Genomic DNA, 18793 nt, shown 5'->3' with positions numbered 1-18793 from the left:
TATTCTGGAGAATGTTCCATGTGCACTAGAGAAGAATGTGTATTCTGTTGCTTTGGGATGAATCTGGTTACTTTTTTCTATAAAATGACAGTCCTCTGAGACTTCCAGGTAGTCGTGTCAAGCCCTGCGCTACCCAGAGCTGGAGCCACACCCATGCGGTGACGGTTCTTTTACTCTTCCGTGGGAAACCCTCCAGTGCTTTAGGACAGGGTTGCCGTGGGGTGGCCACACAGCGTCATTGTGATTTGTGGGGTAGAGAGAAATCACTTGTAACCATGAAGACAGCAGGGGGATGGGGCACCGGAGGAGAGATGTGGACGAGAACGTTCCATGCTAAAGGAAAGGAAGTCGAGGCGGGAGCAGCCTCCAGGTCCAGTGTTGGGCACCCCCCAGTGCTTGGTATATCTTGGCTGGGTGAGCAGACGGAAGGAACTCTGAGAAGGGAAGCTGTTCTTTGAGTTAAGATGGGGGTGGGGGTGGGGTACACTTCGTGCTTACTTGAAAGCCGTGATTTCTGTACAGATGATTCTCTTGGAGAATCTTTTTTCTTAGAGAATTTCTCTTTTCTTTCTTTCAGTCTCAGGAAACTCGAGAGATCTTACATTTCCACTATACCACGTGGCCTGACTTTGGAGTCCCCGAATCGCCAGCTTCATTCCTGAACTTTCTTTTTAAAGTTCGTGAGTCGGGGTCACTAAGCACGGAGCACGGCCCTGTCGTGGTGCACTGCAGTGCTGGCATCGGCAGGTCGGGGACCTTCTGTCTGGCTGACACCTGCCTCTTGCTGGTAAGGAGGCCCCTGAAGGCCACGGGAAGAGAAGGGAGTCCATTTTAGGCGGCCCCCGCTGGTCCCTGTGGCCTGCCCCGAGCTTTTCTATCATTGTCTCTGCAGTAAACTAGCCAGGATCTTTAATTTTTAACAATTTTCCTCCTATGACAGTAGCTCTAAGCTAAGTAGCTTTGTTGGGAGGGATGTTCTTAAGTGGAATGTGGAATCGGGAAGGCCCAGAGACTCCCTTTCTCTTACTCTTGCCCCCATGCTCCTGTGGTCCCGATTTTGCTGCACTTTCACACATTTGCTAGACTTCTGCCTCCCTGCTCTGATTTTTCCTGAGTAGAAACTGGAGGACTCCTCCAGAACGTTGAAAATCACATTGTACTTGGGAGTTGGGGCTGACTGAATGGTGTCTCCTCTCTGGCTTTCAGATGGACAAGAGGAAAGACCCTTCTTCTGTCGACATCAAGAAAGTTCTGTTAGAAATGCGGAAGTTTCGGATGGGGCTGATCCAGACAGCAGACCAGCTCCGTTTCTCTTATCTAGCTGTGATCGAAGGTGCCAAATTCATCATGGGAGACTCTTCAGTGCAGGTAAGCCTCGCTTCTGCTTACATCCTGGTACGTCGATTTTGAATTTTTGTCTCTGAAGGAGGCTGTCAGTTGTAAAGTTCAAATACTCTACCATGGCTCAGAAGAAATAGCTGTCTTCCTTGGCGAAATAGCTAGAAGGTTGTGAAAGTGCTCACTGCGATCCAATTTCTGCTATGGACGCTCTGACGTAGAGAACATTGATAGGGAGAATAGACTTTATTTTCAAAAGATTTCATCTTCCAAGTATATGTATCTGTAGCCCCAGGAAGCAGAGAGAGCCCCTCACCTCTGCTCACTCTAAAGGGGAGCAGATTTCCTGACAGATCAGTCCACCGTGAATGCTAACGGGGCTTTCTCTGCTGCTTTCCCTAGGAGCAATGGAAGGAGCTTTCCCATGAGGACCTGGAGCCCCCACCCGAACACGTCCCCCCTCCTCCCCGGCCCCCCAAACGCATCCTGGAGCCACACAATGGGAAGTGCAAGGAATTCTTCCCCAACCACCAGTGGGTAAAGGACGAAACCGGGCAGGATAAAGAAGACTGCTCTATCAAGGAAGAAACCAGAAGCCCTCTAAACGTCCCTTGTGGCGTGGAAAGGTAAGCCCGAATGGGCCTGGTTTACTGGGGGTGAGGGGGACTGACCTTCTGATCCAGAAACACATTGATATTGAAACCCTGAGGACCCAGCCTCCTCTTGGCAAGCATCGCCTCTGTGTCTTTGGGGAATGGGACCCCTGGACCAGCACCACTCCTCCCCTCGCTGTAGGAGCCAGGAGCATTTGACGCTGCCGAAGGTTGGCCGCTGTCCCCCATGCCCTCAGGTACCTACTTCAGTGGGGCTCTAGCACCACCTTGTGGTGCCTGTTGGAATCCTGCATCCCGGTAAGCAGTCCCACCCAGAGATGACCTAGCCCTGCCCCTGGCTTCTAGCCAGTCCTGAAATGTACTATCCAGGTTAGACCATGTACTTTCGGCCCCCAGATTGGTCCTTCTGGGAATTTAACCTTTTGTGTAGTTTTGATTAACGGAATGCCATTTAGCAAAGGTTATTGAACACATACTGATGCATGTGAAATACTGAGATCACTGGAACATGGCCCCTGGTCTGTATTCTAGACCATCTTGTTGGGGCGGGGACAGTGGATTATGGATGGGACCCTGTGGACAATGAGGAGATGGAATTGTTTGCTGTGGTGGTCAGCCATCAAGAAGATACCCTGCCTTCCCAGGGTGCTCAAGGAGGGCCTACATGAGGCATGGAAGCATGGAGAAGGAATGGGTGTGAGCCTGAGCCCCAGCCTATGGAGACAGTGCCCTTGTTCCTGCTTCCTGGATGAGTGCATGCTTTGGCCCAGCATTTGTACACATCTAGAAATTTGGTTTGCAACACTTTGCAAACAGGTGTCCAAAGAGATCTGTAGGGGCAGGTGTTCATTGCGGCATCATTGAGAACAGTGACAAGAGACAAGCTGATTGTATATGTAGGGATTAGGTAACTCGTGCTTTCTCCTTACTTTGGGATACTTTGGAGCTGTTAAAGGACACAGTCAGGAATGCACTAACGCAAGTAGACGTTGGAATAACAATACTGAAGTGAGCAGGTTAGACATGGCGTGTCCCTGAGTGGTCCTCTAGCTAAACTCATCATCAGAATCTTACCTGGGCGCCTTGCCAAATGCTGAGTGCCAGGCCCCAGTGCTGACGCGTGCACCTAAGTCAGCAGGGTCCTTCATGCGACTGGGTCCCTATCACAGCCCCATCACCTCTGGGACTTGTCCAGTGGGGCCTCCCAGAACAGGTGCTGTGCAATGTGCTCGGCAGTAGCTCCGTGACAGTCTGCCCAGGAGACCGTGCCTGGCTTCCCAGGGCCTCTGGTGACGTTCTCAGGGCGTGCCAGTGTGCTCCATCTGAGGGCCTGCCAAGAGTTGAGAGTGAGTGAGGTGAGAGCTGGCACGTGACTGGTTTCCAGTCTGTCATGTGTTCTGTTATGTATTCGCTGAGACTGGGGGGGAGAGGGGGTGCTTTTCAGTGTGTGTGTGTGTGTGTGTGTGTGTGTGTGTGTGTGTGTGTGAAGGTGGCAAGGAGGGGAGTGTGGATCTGGGAAGCCAAAAGCCAGAGATTTCCAGGAAAAAATGGGGTTATGCCAAGAACATCGGTGCCTCTGGACACCAATGGGGACCCATGTGCACACAGGCCTCAGCCCCGCAGCTGGGGCCCCACAATGGGGAGCAGAAAAGCAGGTGCTTTGTGCCACCTCCTGGGGAGGTAATGCCTCAGGGGTCCTGCCCACTACACACGATGCTGCTGGGGTAGAAGAGCTGTGGAGATGCATGTGAGAAGTAGGACATCTTGTGGTCAGGTCTTCTGTTGGGTGGCAAGGGCAGGGGGAGAAGGAAAGGCCTGGGGGAGGTGGCAAAGAGAGGAAGGGCCTCTGTGGGCCTCTCCTGAGATAGGCCTGGAAGGAGAACACAGTTCACATCATCCCCGCACGGGGGCGCTCTGGCTTGCCACCAGGAGGGCAGCCGGTCTGTACACAAGAGGCCTGAGAAACGATCCTACTGGCGGGTTCTGAGCGATGCTGGGGCCTCAAGCTGGGGACAGGGCAGGCTGAGGGGCAGAGGGAATACGTGATGTCCTCATGTCAACAGCAGCAAAGGCTCCTATGCAGGGGCCCGGGGAGAGGGAGAGAGCATGTGGGCCGCACCATTGCCCTCCCTGAACTGAAGGGGAACATTCTCCAAGCAAACCCCAGGGCAAATTAGCACCTAGCTTTGCACCAGCGCCTGTATTTCTCAGCAGAGTCTCACCCACCCTCCATCACCAAGGAGTCCACGGGGCTCCAGAACCATACCCTGGCTGTGGTGGCCGTCTGGGTCTCTGGGGCGGGGCGGGGGGGTGTGTGTGCGACAAGTGGGCTTCAGGTTAGTATCCGTGTTCCCAAGGTCTTGGCAGTTCCCACTGTAGCAATAGCATCCCCGCTGTTGTTTTCCCCAGAGTGAGTAACCCGTCTCTGTGCATCTCCTCCCTCAGCACGAGTCCAGACACTGAAGTCAGAAGGCGGGCCGTGGGGGCAGGTCCTGCCCAGGGGGAGCCCTCGCCACCCAAGGAGAAGCAGAACCCGGCACTGACTCCCTGGAAGCCCTTCCTGGTCAACATGTGCATGGCCACCGTCCTCACGGCCGGCGCGTACCTCTGCTACAGGGTATGTTTTCACTGACGGACGTGCTGGCAAGACCGTGGGTACAGAAAGCACTGGCCGACAGCCCGGCGTTAGCATTCAGTGCTGTGGAAGGATCTGAGCCAGTCTCAGAAGAAACAGCAAAGGTTTTTAAAGGCTGGAACTGTGAAGGGCTAGCAAGAGAGAATTGAGGATTGATGCACTGGGGTTTTAAGGAGCCCTGTGATCCCAAGAATATATGAGTCTAATCTCAGGGCCTTAACCTATTCAGGAGTAAGTAGAGAAAATGCCAAATATGTGTCTCTCTCTCTCTCTCTCTCTCTCTCTCTTTTTTTTTTGTTACTGTTGTTTGTTTTTGAAAAAAAAAAAATAATAGAATTACAACACATTGTTGTTTTTAACCTTTATAAAAAGCAGCTTTTGTTATTTCTGGAAAAAAAAAAAAAGAGACTAGGCACTTACGAAACTTCCTTGTACCCTTACGTGGTGTCAGCAGATACACAGTTTATATTGGATTTCCCAGGGAAAGATTTCCCGTGCTTTTACGAATGTAAACTCCCTTGGAGAAGAGGGTTTAAGGGTTCAGGGCGCCGTCTTGCTCAGTCGCTTCCTCTGCTGTGCGCACACTGAGCTGGGACAGCGCCTGTGAGCTTTCCCATTTTTAGAAGAGAAACAACAGAAAGCCATCTCTAGAAAACAAAGCCCGGCTTCTGCTTTTGCTCAGGGTGTCCCCACCGGTTTCCCATTGCTCATTTCTCCATCCGTCCCTTCTCGCTCCGGCCATCTGGGTCAGGCCCCGCCCTCCTCACCCCACCTCCACAAATGGGGCTCCCCCAGGCCCCTGCCTCAGGGTCTGAGGTCACAGCAGGATGGCCACCAGCTTCTCACCCTGCCGTTGAGGTCCCAAAGGAACAGTTTCCACTTCCTTCGGAATAGAAATGCTGTTGCAGTAGAAATCCACACGCGAGATGTGTGTTGCTGTTAATGTGTGGGGAAGAGGGAGGTTTAGCCTCAGAACTCTAGTCATGGAAATCACTTCACAGGACTTTTTAAAAATCATTTTTAAAATATTTTGTCTTTTTTGCAAGCCACCATCTTTGAGTACATCGGATGGTTTAGCAATGTGTAAACAATGTTTTCCCTGGGGGAGATTTTTCGGGAGGTGGGCTGTCCTAAAAGAGAAACGAACCGCCTTCGCTGGAGGCTGGGGAGGCCGGGGTAGTGCGTGAGTCTGCCGCTCTGCGGGGGTGGGTCCGGGCTCATCTGAAAATGTTTGGTTTCATTCCAGTTCCTGTTCAGCAGCAGCACATAATCTGACCCACCTCCACTCCACCTCCACCCCACTGTCCGCCTCCGCTGCTAGAGCCCGTGCGCGCCTGGCAGGCAGGCCGTGGTCGGTAAGGGCCGAGGACAGCGTAGCCAGCCGGGACCTGGACGGACGTTTGTTCTGCACTAAAACCACCCTCCCCAGGCTGTTGGTTCTCACTCCCTTTGACTCTGTTTCCCTTCCCTTTCCTTCGAGTATCCAATCCACTACCCATTTTTTGAGGAGAGCAAAGGAGAGTCTGGTGCTGGTAGCCTGTGCGAGTCGCGAGGCCCACCCCGCCGCGTGCTCCCCCTTGGTGTGGCCCAGTGCAGCCCGGGGAGGCAGCACCCAGTGTCCTCCTCCCTGGACCTCCACGGAGACCATGTGCAGTGAGCCTCTCCACTCCATATTTATTTTTTTGTTTTTGTCTTTTTTTCCCAAAGGCATCCATAGTGTACTAGCATTTTCTTAAACCCATAATGTATTAAAAATTTTTGATGTCAGCCTTTCATCAAGGGCTTTATCAAAAAGTACAATAATAAACCCTCAGGTAGTGCTGGGAACGTAAGACTTTGCCATGAGCCTGCTGCATCAGACCAGTACTAGGAAGGTGGACGGTTGTAAGCAGTCGTTATTTCGTGACGTTGTGGGTAACGTGAGAAGAGGTTTGGCATATGTTTATAGAACATGGGATAATATATACTGAACACTTGGATATTTAAGATACATGACGTGAGATGACTTTGTCCCAGTTATCCCCTCCCGGTTATCTGCTAGAACCTTGTTCTCAATCACTGCTTTCCCTGTGTGTATTAGAATGCATGTTCGGTCGTCTCGTGCCCCGATCAGATACCATGTGCTTGAAACACTTAGCTCTCTGCTTATTAATGTGCCCCCATGTACAAGTCCAATCTACCTTTGCATGATCTGATCATTACATGGCTGTGGTTCCTAAGACTTGCTGAAATCCGCCATTCAGCAGTGGAGTGATGTTTTCCAGTAACAGATTATTTGCCGAATTCCTGGCATGACACTCTGGTGACTTCCTGGTGAGGCCCGGCCTGCCTTGTCCAGCCGGGGCCCACTGTAACTCAGACATTCCAAGGGTATGGGAAGCCGTAGTCACACCTCACGCTCCGGACATATAGGCAAGCAGGGTCCCCCCCAACACCCTGGGGATCAGCCTCCATGGTCAGAAGTTCACGCTCCTTTCGAGCAGACTGTGATTTGGAACCAAGGCAACTGTTGGAAACCACACGCCCGAAGCAATCTGGGTGACAGTCCCTCGGAGTCCGCCTGCCACCATCCCGTTCTGGGGGCCTTGCTGAGAGCCACGTCTGCCCCTGCCCTTGAACCCTGGGGACTGATGGTGCTCACGACTCTTCCTGCAAGGGAGCTTAAGACCTCCACATTAAGTGGCTTTTTTAACAAGAAAAACAAAACAAAACAAAAAAAACAAAAAACAAGGCAGCTGTAGCTCACAAGCTGCTCTTTTGCCAGCATTTTCACATTTTGCCTTTCCCATGTTAGAAGCCCGTGCAGAGAAACTCTGCGGCGGGAACATTCGAGGCATCGCTCCGCAGAGCCTTGGTGAGGTGTGGGTGAGGCTGAGGTGCCAGGCTGGAGGCGTTTTTGAGTTGGGCTTGTTTGTTTGTTTTTTGAAGTCCTGTATATGTATGTAGTAGTTTGGGTGTGTATATATAGTAGCATTTCAAAATGGATATACTGGTTTAACCTCCTATCCTTGGAAAACAGATGGCTCTCCATCTTGTTACACGTATGTTAGAGAAGTAGCGAGCTGCTCTGCTATATGCCTTAAGCCAATATTTACTCATCTGGTCATTATTTTTTTACAATGGCCATGGAATAAACCGTTTTTACAAAAATAAAAACACACAAAAAAAGCGAGGTGTTTCGGTATAATACCTTTTCAGGTGTGTGTATACATGGCTGCATGATGGGGGGTGGGGGGCGCGCGTCTCAGGGTCTTCTGTGACCTCACAGAACTGTCAAACTGTACAGATTTCCAACTTGCCATATAAATGATGGGTTTGCATTTTAGTTGCAACAATAAAAATTTTTTTCTAAAGAACATGGATTTGGGGTGCCTCCCATGCCTTTGTTTAATGGGCCTAAAGGAGGACGGGTACCTCCTGTTTCCTGCCACCACTGCCAGAAAGCAGGTGCTGTCGCTCAGGTGGCCGAGGGTTACTGTGGCCTCCTGGGGCTGTGCTCATCTTTGAGCTGGGGAACCATTCCCTTCCCGGTGAGTTTATGTGACACTTCCGGCGTCAACCCAGCTTCTTGGACGACGACAGAACCCACCTCCTGAATGCCCAGGGCCTTGGGCTACCTTAGCAAACCACCCAGACTGCTTGGAGGACTGCTCAGAACGCGTCCTCCTCAGTATCTCTGTGGAGACGTGCTTGATGGAGAAGTGACGAGATAGAAGATTCACCTAGTCCTTCCCTGTATGCCGTTCATCTTCTCTAAAGTGATTGGTTGACTTCTTGTTCTGAAATAATTTCAGATTTATAGAGTTCCAAAAATAGTACAGAGACTTCCCTATACCCTTCAGGGTTGTGTGATTGGCCGCTTGGGCCTCCTGGCAGGATTCGCAGAACCGGGGAGTAAACGCAGACTGTGGTCATGTGACCTTGGACGCCGCGGAGGACTGTGGCCACGGGAAGGTGGTGTCACGCCCACTGTCACTTCAGTCTTTGTTTCAGATACAAAAACGGCATCTAAGCTTTCAGGAAGCGGTGGAATGCCCGTGTGGGGGGAAGAAAAATGGCTGGATTCGTAACCGGCACAGAAATCAGACGAGGCCAAGGGCTAGACAAGGAGGGGCCGTGCTGCTTGGTGTCTGTGCAGGAGCAGGCTCTCGGGGAGGCTTCGCGAACACGGGGAGTACCGAAGGCACAGAGAGCGCCTTCGGGAAGGGGCTGGGGGGCCGCTTTGTCCCTCCCCGGGAGGTTTGGGGAAACAACCACCGCTGTCTGCTTTTTCCAGGTAAAGGGAAGCACCCATACAAATCATTTTAATCGAGATTTCAGGAAACCGAACCTAAGGACAAGGCAAATAAATACTAAATTCAACCGAAGAGCACAGAACATATACAGGAAGTTTACATGAGAAGCCTTCAGTCAGAGTCCCCAGGGCCACTGTCAGGAGTCGCGTTCAGCCCCCAGGCTGTCTCTACGGCTCAGCACAAAAACAGCTCAGGGCTTCTTTGAGGTTTTTTAATAGATTTAAATAGGAAACTAATTTTCTTTAAACATGTTCTTCAGTGAAATCTTTTTTCAAACCAGTTTATGGCTTCCAAAACAGTTTATTAACTGTCTAACCCTATTAAAGGCCTCACGTTGACTTGCTTCAAGAGTTCTGTTCCCTGATGATGGGAGAGGTCAAGGTGAACGCTCTTCCTCACACGACGCTCAGGGTTTCTCAGCCGGTGGCATTTTCTTCTTTGTGCTGTTGAACACGGGAGAATAAGGTCCGTGGTCAGCAGGCTCCACAGCGAAACATTTGGGCTGCAGCTCGGGTTAAGAGCGTGAATTGTGAAACCCCAGCTCCCTCTTCCCACTGTCCCCAGCTCGCAGAGGGGACAGCCCGCTGCTGCTGATGTGACCCGCCGTGTCCTCAGCAAGAGCAGTCCGCCCGCTTGCCAGTTCATTCCCAGTCCTTACTGAACCAGAACCTGCAGGGAGAACCCCAAGTGCCGTGCATTCCTCTTGGAACCTTTTACTCCAGGCCTCATCCTGCCTGGCCTTGGCCCTTTTGCCATGCAGCTCGCTGGGGAAGGTCAGACACATTGTCAGGACCAAAAAGCTGATCATGTGGTTAGTCCTACAACCTTCAAAGTGCTGGCCAGCCTCTTCTGCTCCAGTATGGAAGGCCTCATTTGTGCCCCTAGAAGTCGTGACTGGTCTGGAGACGGAGGAGCGCAGGCCAGCTCACACTTAGTGGGGAGCACGCAGCGCACCCCCCACCCCAAACTCAGTTCCTGTGTCAAGGCTGGGTGGGAACGAAGACAAAGATGCCAACGTTGGAGTTCATCAGCCAAGGCTTAAAATACTGTGATTTCAACATCCGCCTCCTGGCAGAAGGCCTCTTCTCTTTGTTCCAAGTAGAGTTTGTCCATCCTCTCAAAAGCCAAGCGTCCTTTCTCACCTGAAATAGTAAGGTGACCTGTCACTGGATTGTCCCCCACCTTGGTGTTCCTGCTCTGGTGAGCCAAGATGGCCTTAGTGCTGACGCCTGGGTCTTGGGTGCCCTTGTAAGGGGTAGAGGCAGGGAGCGTTAGAGGAGCTCCTGCCGGCCACTCGCATGGACCCATTGCCTCGCCCCTACATTCATGACAATTTGCTGAACCGTGTTCCTGCCTCGTATCTGGCATTCATTCCCCAGAATCATAAACTGAAGTTTAAGAGGGAAATAAAAGCACTTCTTGCCACCTCAACCATGAAGGAAACCTATCTTGGCCAAATGCAGTTCAATGGGTCACTAACAGTGCCCAGCCCATGTGCTATCCTGCGTCCGGGAGGGCTGGCCGCGGCCTCTCTGGCACCACCTCCCGGAAGTCCTCAGGTGCCCCACTGCCCCACAGTTTACCGAATGACAGTGTGGCCTCCCGGGCTGCTGTTCTCACGGCCTCCAGGTCAGACTGGCACAAGCTGGCAATCTGATCGATGCTTTCGATGCCCTGTTGGAGGTGGGGAGGGGGAAGAGGATCCTTTAGGGGACATTTTAAGTAGCAAGTGCAGTCTACTTTTGTAAGTTCGGCAAGACCCCAGCCCTGGCACGGACCAAGAGGCCTCAGCCCCCTCCTTTTCTGAAGGCTTACAGGTTTCTTGTGTGGCCTCAAGTTCATCAGGGGTGCGTTTGGAAGTGCCTCACCTTTTCCATCCTGACACCTGCCCATGAGCCAGGCCATTGGCAGAGCTTTATGGATACGTTCTAGAAGGCCTTTTTTGAAAAGGAGAAGACCTGCTTCCCTCGAGACCTTCCTGTCTCCTCCTCTCCTAACTCTCCCCTCCTGGTCAGACTGAGAGCATCAGGTCTGGGCACAGCCCACCCTGGCTGCTCACCTCCAGGGCCAAGGACCAGAGCACACTTTGCCTTCCTCTACAGAGCACCCACCCCTACTCCCTTACTGGTTGGTTGATTATAACCAGATGGTCCTCTTAGAATTTCTCTGGTTCTTTCCAGAGTGAATGGGGTAAGTTTAATCTGTTTCTCCTCCAGCAGATTGGCAATGTTTTTTCTAAAATGAGAGTTCCAGATGCAGATGAGGTGGAGGCAAGATGGGCATCCTTTCACATCTCCTCTGGGAGCGTAAGTGGCTGAGCTGTATCTAGAGGCTCCAGACGTTTCCTATTCTCTGGCCTGGAGTCACACTCCACACTCAAGGAGAGTTCAGCCTAAAGAGATCATTCAGAACTCCATATATATTTTTTTAAGCTCATAATGATACTATTTATAATAAAAATGGAAGGTGAACCTCAATTTGGGATCACACGAGAGTGGGGGAGTCCATTTAACTTAAGATGGCCCGTTCATAGAGACTTCGAGAGTGCTGCCCACCTGCCGCTAAGAGTTCCTGTTAAACTCACTGCTTTTAAATTATATTTAGCATGATCAACAATCTTAAATGCTCGCACACACCCACAAACAAAAGAAATACAGCAAAATGCCAACAGTACTTTCCACTAAGTATTAGGATGACGACTGAACTCTGTGTTTCTGTGTTTCACTCTTTTTTTTTTTCCTACAATGAGCTAATGGTGCTTTTAGAAATTTTTTATTGAGAATATTACAACATAGAATCCAGGGCCTCCGAAGCGAGTCTCTGGGGCCACTTACTTATTCAAGCACAGCCAGAGCCAATGCTCCTTGACCGCTGCTGAGGGGCCTCTGCAGGCAGATCAGACATCTGCTTCTCTAAAACGATCTCTTCGGGGGCGGTTTTTTGGGTTTTGGGGGGGGGGGGGGGGTTTGTTTTTGTTTTTTGGGTGTTTTGATTGTCTGTTTTGCTGGCGGTAAGTTTCTTTTGGTGGAGGGGCTCCCCGGTGAAATGCCTTTGACACGAACTGACTTCAGGCTTCTCCCTGCCCTCGTGGGGGCAGGTTAGACTCACCTTGAGGTGTTTGAGCGCCACACACGCGGCCTGCTGGAGTTTGGCATCGTTTTCGGTCAGAGCGTTGGTGTAGAAGAGCAAAGCCTGGGGAATGAAGTCGCTGTGAGTAGGGGGCTTCCAGGCCTCCCAGTGCTGGCAGTAAGTCGCGCCCCGCTTACCTTTCTCTGAACAAGAATCGGGCCCCGATCTAGTCATCTTTGCACTATGGCCACCCGGTCTCGGGGTGTCTGCTGCAGCATTTGGTTTATCTCTAAAGACACTGGTCCCTGGGCTCATGGTAATCAAAATGAAGAACGTTCTTTTTGTCTAATAGTATTTCCCAAATCGAGATAAAATGTGACATCAGAGAAATCAGATGTCCAGCCAGGGCCGACCGAAGACTTGGGCGTGCAGAGGGAGGTGGCCTTGGGGGCCGAAAGCCGAGCTGCTGCCTGAGGCCCGAGGACAAAACAGCTCTTCCCTTCAGCCCCCTTTCCCAGTCACAGCAATGGCCCCATCCCCTCGGGCACCTCAGCCAGAGGAGAGCTGCCACCGGCTTCCCAAAATGGCACAGGTTCATTAGGAAGCATGCGAGAAGGCACCTGGCTAAGGGGTGGCCCAGGAGACCTCAGGAAGGCCTCGGTCTTGCCCCTTTAATTCTACATGCAAGCGACAGATCACAGGGATAGAATATGTTGTGTCAGAAGCTGTGGTGTGAGGTTCTGTAGGATCCTCTGGTGGTGGCCTGGCAGCCCCAGCCCAGTCCAGCCTAGATCCCCCCGCCAGACTGGTGTCTCCGGGGGCCACAGTGGGAGAAGGGCTGTGGTCACGCCATTGGAGCATCCCTAAAGCAGAATGTCCTGGGGCAGCTGGCTGGCTCTGTGGGTAGAGTGTGCAGCCCTTGATCGCAGGGTTGTAAATGAGAGCGAGTGTGGAGATTACTTAAAAAAAACAAAATCTTTTTTAAAAAACCAAAACATCCTGCAACGAATGCAGCCCCCCCTTCAAATCTCATCCTTTGTATTTTTCTGAGAGAGAAAACCGACCTCCCCGCAACTCACACACATGTAGCCCGGAGGCTGCCGCCTCCCAACCTCACGCCATACCTTTTCCCGAAAGCTCTTGTTGCTGGCTGCACCGGCCAGGCAGGCACTGGCTGCCCTGCACACTCGTGGGGGCCCGTCCAGCTGGAGCAGCGCCCAGGCCCTCAGTGTCTGGGGCAGGGGCTGGAGCTGGCCCAGCCGCTTCCCCTGCAGCTTCCTGACCGCCTTGCCCTGCCTTGCACTCTGCAGCTCCTCGACGAGTGTCACTGGAAGAGAGAAGTGGGCCAGAGTCCCTCCGACTGCCGTCGGCGATATGGCTGCAGGTCTCTTTGGCCGCTGCCTGTAGCCATGGGGAAACAGATCCCAGGGCAGGCCCGTGTGATCACCGTGGCTCAGTCTGGATGGGTTTCAAAGGGCCTCCTGGAATCTCTAGGAAGGCTTTCTAGCAAGGGCTCAGATAGACCCTGAAAATGATAAAACCTCAGCCTGTGCTTCAGAGATACTGGCCAGCTGCGCGTTACCCTCGTATCCAGCTCGGCCCTCGGCTCTGTGCTTTGTAAAACCTTCTCCTGGAGCTCATTCATTCCAGAACATGCCATCTCGTCAAATTTGGGTTCTCCAGAGAGCCAGGACCCAGGACAGAAGGAGGGCATTCCTCCTCCTCACGGTGCTGCTTGGAGGCCAGCGGCCTCCCAGCCCCTACCTTCCTTGGTGAGCCGGCCAAAATGCTTCTCCAGGTCAGAGACGCTGTGCCGCTGCAGGTAGCTGTGGAACTGGAACCAGGTGACCGTCTCTTCTTCGGGAGGCCCGGCTCTGGGGAGCAGCCCCCCACAGCTCACCACCTGCTCCAGGAGCCTCCTGCACGCTGGCGGCACAAGAAGAGGTCGTGAGGGGAGACCAGGCCCCTTGGAGCTTCTCTGCCAGGTGCAGCTGGGTCAGTTTAAAGGGTTTTCTAATGGCCTGTGGGCGATGTCCCTCCCTGGGCCTCCCCTGCCTGACAGAAGGAGCGTGCTGTGGCTGGGCTCGGCAGACCCCGAGATAGGCGTTCTGGGGGTGCGTCCCCTGCCCTGGGCTGGGCTGAGCTGGGCCGGGCCCAGCCAGCGCCTGGGAATATTCAGGCCGAGTAGCAGCCCCGCGCTGCTTAGAGCGGCCCTATTCCCGAGCCACTGGAAGGGAGATGCTCTGCGTTCTGAGAAGAGTCCAGCCAACATTGGAGGACATTGTTTTCCTGCCTCCCTTCCCATAAGCGTTCTTTCTTAACCCCTTTAATGTTCTGGTGGAAGCTACACAGTCCATCTGCAGAGACACGGACCAAGGGGCTAATGCCGACAGCCTCGGTTTCGCAGGCTCCTTCCTACTCCCAGGGAGAGGAGGCGACTCGTGGGCCAGCTGAGAAATGTCCTCCCTCTGGTGCCATGAAGACACGGGGATGCAGGCAGGGCTGGAACCAAGCCCCAGGGGACTCAGCATAGTGCTGCTTGTGGGAAGGGGGGTACCTATTTCCAGCTGTCCCGGGTACTTCCCTCGGACTCTGTGCAGGAACGTTTTCTTGAGCTGGTTCAGCAGCATGGTGGCGGCGCAGGACAGGACCCTGCCGGGCTCTGTGCACCCTTCCCACAGCTTGAGGCACCCCTTCCTCCGAGTGGCCTGGGGAATGACTGAAAGCCCGGGTCAGGACCCCATGGAGGGTGGGGAAGGGCCGGCAACGAGGCGGCCCAAAGATTTCCTCCCGCTCTGAGGCCTGAGAGGTCAGGGAGGTGAGGGGTGACCGGACCCCAGGCAGCTTCCCTTCCCACGTCCCACATGACCCACGAGGATAGACGGCTTCAGCTGTGAGCGCCTTCCCCAAGCCTCTCCCCCACGGTCTCCGCAGCGACTGGGACAGCTACGGCCTCCAGCCTCTCCTCGTGGACACACGGAGTTTCCGTGGGGGGCAGGCAGGTTGGGGGTCACTGATACTGTTTGTGTTTTAGCGCACGCTCTGTGCCTTGGAGGTGTCCTGGGGATTAGGTCACTGAACACTCTCCAGGGGCCTCCCCTTTATACAGACGGGGAAGCCGAGGCCCAGAGAGGTGAATCCCTTGCCCAGAGTCACACAGCTGACGGAAGAAGAGTGCCGCCGACTTCAGGACGGCCCACAGTCCACAGTCTGTCAGAGCTCAGCCGAGCCGCTGCCACCCCCGCGCATCCCCCCCGGACTCCAGTTAATTTTGAACGTCAATCAGGAAGCAAGGCGAGGCTCCCCTGGGCTTCGTAGCCCCTCGCTTCCTGCCATTCACAAGAGCGGCCCGTGGGTGGCAGGCAGTTACTTACTTTCTTCGATGGATGTTGCCTTGCTGACCTTCTCAAAATCGAGCACAGAAAGCATCTCCAGAACCTGCTTTTGCTGCGCAGCTTCTTCCAGAAGGCCCTCCTGGACCACCCTCGACAAGTTAGGAGAGCCCAGTTTCTGGAAAGCAGCCCACAATGCTCCTTGTTTAGCCCAGAACATGCCCCCTGAGGTCCGAGATCACGACTGCAGCTCCCACCTCCCCGCTGCCCGTCCTTTCTATCTTGACAGTAGCTCTCAGACTGTCATCCGGGGATTTCTGAGGCACCAAGGCGGCAGAGATGGTGGGATGCAGGCTGCGACTGCCAGCGGCCACCTTTGCCACCAGAAAGGGCAGCCCTGGCAGAGGAAGCCAGCCAGTGCAGGCAAGCGGAGCTGAGAGAGACCCAGTTGAGACAATATTTGAAACCCTGGATCCAGCTGATCCTGAAGCCTACTCCAGGGACTTTCAATTCTGTGACCCAGAAAGTTCTTTCTGGTTGAGCCAGCTTGGATGGGGGCTCTGGTGTCTGCAGCTGAAGGAGCCGCAGCCTCTGCTTTTGGTCCAGCACTTGGGATGCATAAGGGCCGCGTGACTGTTCTCCCAGGCCTGAACCTTCCACAGAGGAATCAGAGTCTCCCTGGCTCTCAGGGTGGGGCTGTCTTCCCTGCACGTGCTCCCCACCACCGTCAAGATCAGTTCTTTGCAAAGAGGACTCCCCATCCCCAACCTGGTTTCCCACCAAGCCACCCCCCACCCTGCATCCCCATCCCTTAGTCACCTGCAGCAGAGCTTTGCAGACTTGGAGGTGGACCGTGAGCAGCCTGTCCAGCTCCAGGGTGCCGGCCGTGAGCCCCCTAGATGACGCTTTCCTTGGGGGCAGCGGGATCCTGTCCTTTCTGTGTTGGATCGAGAAGAACTGGGTAACCATTCCAGTTAGCAGCCCAGCTCCCTCCGAGGAGAGAAGACACCCTCCCTTCTTAGAGAGCTCTGATCAGGGAGGCTCACTCCAGGCCCCAGGGAGAAAGAATTCTACCCAGGAGAAATCCAAGAGAAAAGCAGCAAAAGCCAGCAGCAACTCAGAACAGGTGCTGGCTTGGTGTGGGCCCTGGAGACAGGGGGAGTTGGGGACACTTTCCAGGGTGGGCGACCTGAAGTCAGAAGTTCAAACTAATCCTTAGCTCCGGACTTGGTCACAAACTAATCCTTAGTGACTCAGGACTGGTCTGCTCTCCTGGCCTCAGTGTACTCATCTGTAAAGTGGGGATAGGAATACCAAGCTCAGGGCAATGAGGGGTGAGGGCAACCCTGCCAGCCAGCAGGCCTGGCACCATGTTGACTTCATGGTAGGAGCCGAGCCCAAAGCCCGAGGACACGGTGACCCTGGGATGTCGGGTGGGAGTGCCAGCCCCTCCCCATGGGGTCGTGAGAGGAGGAGACAAAGTTTATTGTGTATCCTCTTTGCTGCCGCTGAGATTTGGTCCAGGAGCCAGGTGTGAGCGGGGCAGATGGGGCTGCTGAGCGGAGGAGGTGGATGTCAGAGGTAAGGGCGAATTGTGCAGAAGAATGGGGAGCGTGGGTCACTGCTCACTGCTGCCCGTATGTGAGGCAGAGCACAGAGGTTCTATCGTGTGCTTTGCCGTCACTTTTTAAGATGAACACAAAACAGCCCATTGCTCAGAGCTGAGGACCATGCTGGGGGACTGTCACTCACTCAGTGGTCAGTACCGGCCCGCTCCGCGCCAGGCGGTGGGCACGCAGGGGTGGGGAGCATGACAGACAAACGAGGTAAGTACAGATTGGGCCCAGGGCCATAGATGGCATCGGCTGGAAGCCCACAGGAGGCCTGGAATGGAGGCTGCTTCCCTGGGTCTGTGCTGGGAGGGGAGTGCACTTACCGGGGACCTGGGCAGCCCCCGAACAGGGACAGCTCCTGTGGGGCGAGGTCAGCATTGAGGAAGGCGAAGCTCTCCAGGATGCACTCCATCAGGCTCTCGGCAGAGGCGTGCTCCTGGGGAGCTCCGCAGGGCTGTGGACGGAGCGGTGAGCCCTCAGCTCGGACCCTTAGGACAGGGGTGTGAGCCTTAACTGCCCCAGTGAAACCCCCCAGTAAAGGACAGGCAGGTAGCCTGTGACAAGGGATGGCGCAGGAGCACAAAGGACACAGGTCTGAAAAGCCTCACCTGGCTCACAGCCCACAGGGCAGGGCCAGGGCTGTCAGATTGTTCAATTCTCAAAAAAAAAAAAAGCTGGAAATCTAGATTTTTGTGGGAAGTTGCCAATTTTTAAATATTGGCCACCAATTCCAAATTATTTTTATTTTTTTTTATATTTTATTTAGTTGACAGAGATCACAAGTAGGCAGAGAGAGAGAGGAAGGGAAGCAGGCTCCCCGCTGAGCAGAGAGCCCAATGCTGGGCTCAATCCCAGGACCCTGGGATCATGACTTGAGCCAAAGGCAGAGGCTTTAACCCACTGAGCCACCCAGGCGCCCCCCAAATTATTTTTAAAAAGATGGCGTGGGTCAGGCCCAGCACCTCCTCAGGAGGCTCACAGGCTGCGAGGTGAGCCTCTAGATCTCAAGTGTCTCTCCTCCCCGGGAGACGCGGAAGGAGAGGACCTTCAAGGCACCCCCTGGCTGGCAGAGTGATGGTGCCACGGCTCCTGGCACCAGTCAAGTCTCCCCAAGCCAGGTCCCCTCCTCAGCATCTAGAAATCCCCTGTGGGAGATGTCGGCCTCCTCTTGATTCACAGTGGGACACTGGGGCTCGCTGTGTCCCCATCCCCAGCATGCCCAGGCCTTGTCCCACACAGAGTGTCCCCGGATTCCACCTTGAGGGCCAGAACGAGGCTCCCAAAGGTGTAGGCCACAGGGAAAACCTTGAGTAACGAGAGAATGACAAGGCTAAGTCCAGAGATTACCTCGCCTGATAGGAAAAAAAAAAATGTGTGTGTATGTGTGTATGCGTGTACACACACACACACACACACACACACACACATACAGTCGCTCCTCAGAATGCACGGAGTATCTAGCATCACTCCTAGGAGAAATGCAGGGACCCTGAGCCTCTGGTCACAACATTTTCATCAACCCTTACAGCACAGAACCTCGTTTTATGTGTTTCTGGGAAAAACACCGTATTGAATTTACACCAACGGTTCACTAACACGGAGCTCCCCCGCCCCCAGTACCGTAACTCACGCCGGAGCGAGGCTGTGCCCACGTATGTAGCTTCCCAGGCCCATCACGGCCTCCCGGCGCTCGGGAGCACGAGGCCGCTCTCCAGCACGGCGGCTGGGCCATTCTAAGTCTGGAAGTCCCCCCAGAATAATTTTTGAGGAGAGCCGTGAAACTATTTCAATACTAGTATGTGTTGAAACCACAGACGGCGGTTGCAGAAATTAACTGATGTTAAAGTTGGTGCTGGCGTTACACGCTTTATTGTCCGCACATTTAAAATTGTGTCAT

General features: G+C 53.7%; 2 protein-coding genes across 2 annotated transcripts in view; one reads left to right on the top strand and one right to left on the bottom strand.

The window, feature by feature from the left end:
• Nucleotides 1-7949, top strand: part of LOC111141368 (protein tyrosine phosphatase, non-receptor type 1) — a 71696-nt gene extending 63747 nt beyond the window's left edge. Inside the window, exons 6-10 of the mRNA XM_022493857.1 lie at nucleotides 578-787; nucleotides 1207-1368; nucleotides 1741-1964; nucleotides 4398-4569; nucleotides 5834-7949. Coding sequence (XP_022349565.1) covers nucleotides 578-787; nucleotides 1207-1368; nucleotides 1741-1964; nucleotides 4398-4569; nucleotides 5834-5857 — 792 coding nt within the window. The 3' untranslated portion in view covers nucleotides 5858-7949. The remainder of the gene's footprint in view (nucleotides 1-577; nucleotides 788-1206; nucleotides 1369-1740; nucleotides 1965-4397; nucleotides 4570-5833) is intronic.
• Nucleotides 7950-9920: 1971 nt separating this feature from the next.
• The window catches only part of LOC111141801 (RIPOR family member 3), a 28526-nt gene continuing 19653 nt past the window's right edge, over nucleotides 9921-18793 (bottom strand). Inside the window, exons 13-21 of the mRNA XM_022494620.1 lie at nucleotides 17220-17350; nucleotides 16103-16220; nucleotides 15326-15461; nucleotides 14509-14670; nucleotides 13716-13877; nucleotides 13076-13278; nucleotides 11991-12074; nucleotides 10466-10556; nucleotides 9921-10024 (exon numbers count right to left, since the gene is read on the bottom strand). Of these exons, the coding sequence (XP_022350328.1) occupies nucleotides 9921-10024; nucleotides 10466-10556; nucleotides 11991-12074; nucleotides 13076-13278; nucleotides 13716-13877; nucleotides 14509-14670; nucleotides 15326-15461; nucleotides 16103-16220; nucleotides 17220-17350 (1191 nt within the window). The remainder of the gene's footprint in view (nucleotides 10025-10465; nucleotides 10557-11990; nucleotides 12075-13075; nucleotides 13279-13715; nucleotides 13878-14508; nucleotides 14671-15325; nucleotides 15462-16102; nucleotides 16221-17219; nucleotides 17351-18793) is intronic.

This window comes from Enhydra lutris, unplaced genomic scaffold, assembly GCF_002288905.1.
Source record: "Enhydra lutris kenyoni isolate GAN:26980312 unplaced genomic scaffold, ASM228890v2 scaffoldscaffold6, whole genome shotgun sequence".
Taxonomy (NCBI): Eukaryota; Metazoa; Chordata; class Mammalia; order Carnivora; family Mustelidae; genus Enhydra; species Enhydra lutris.
This window is presented reverse-complemented; position numbering and strand designations above follow the sequence as displayed.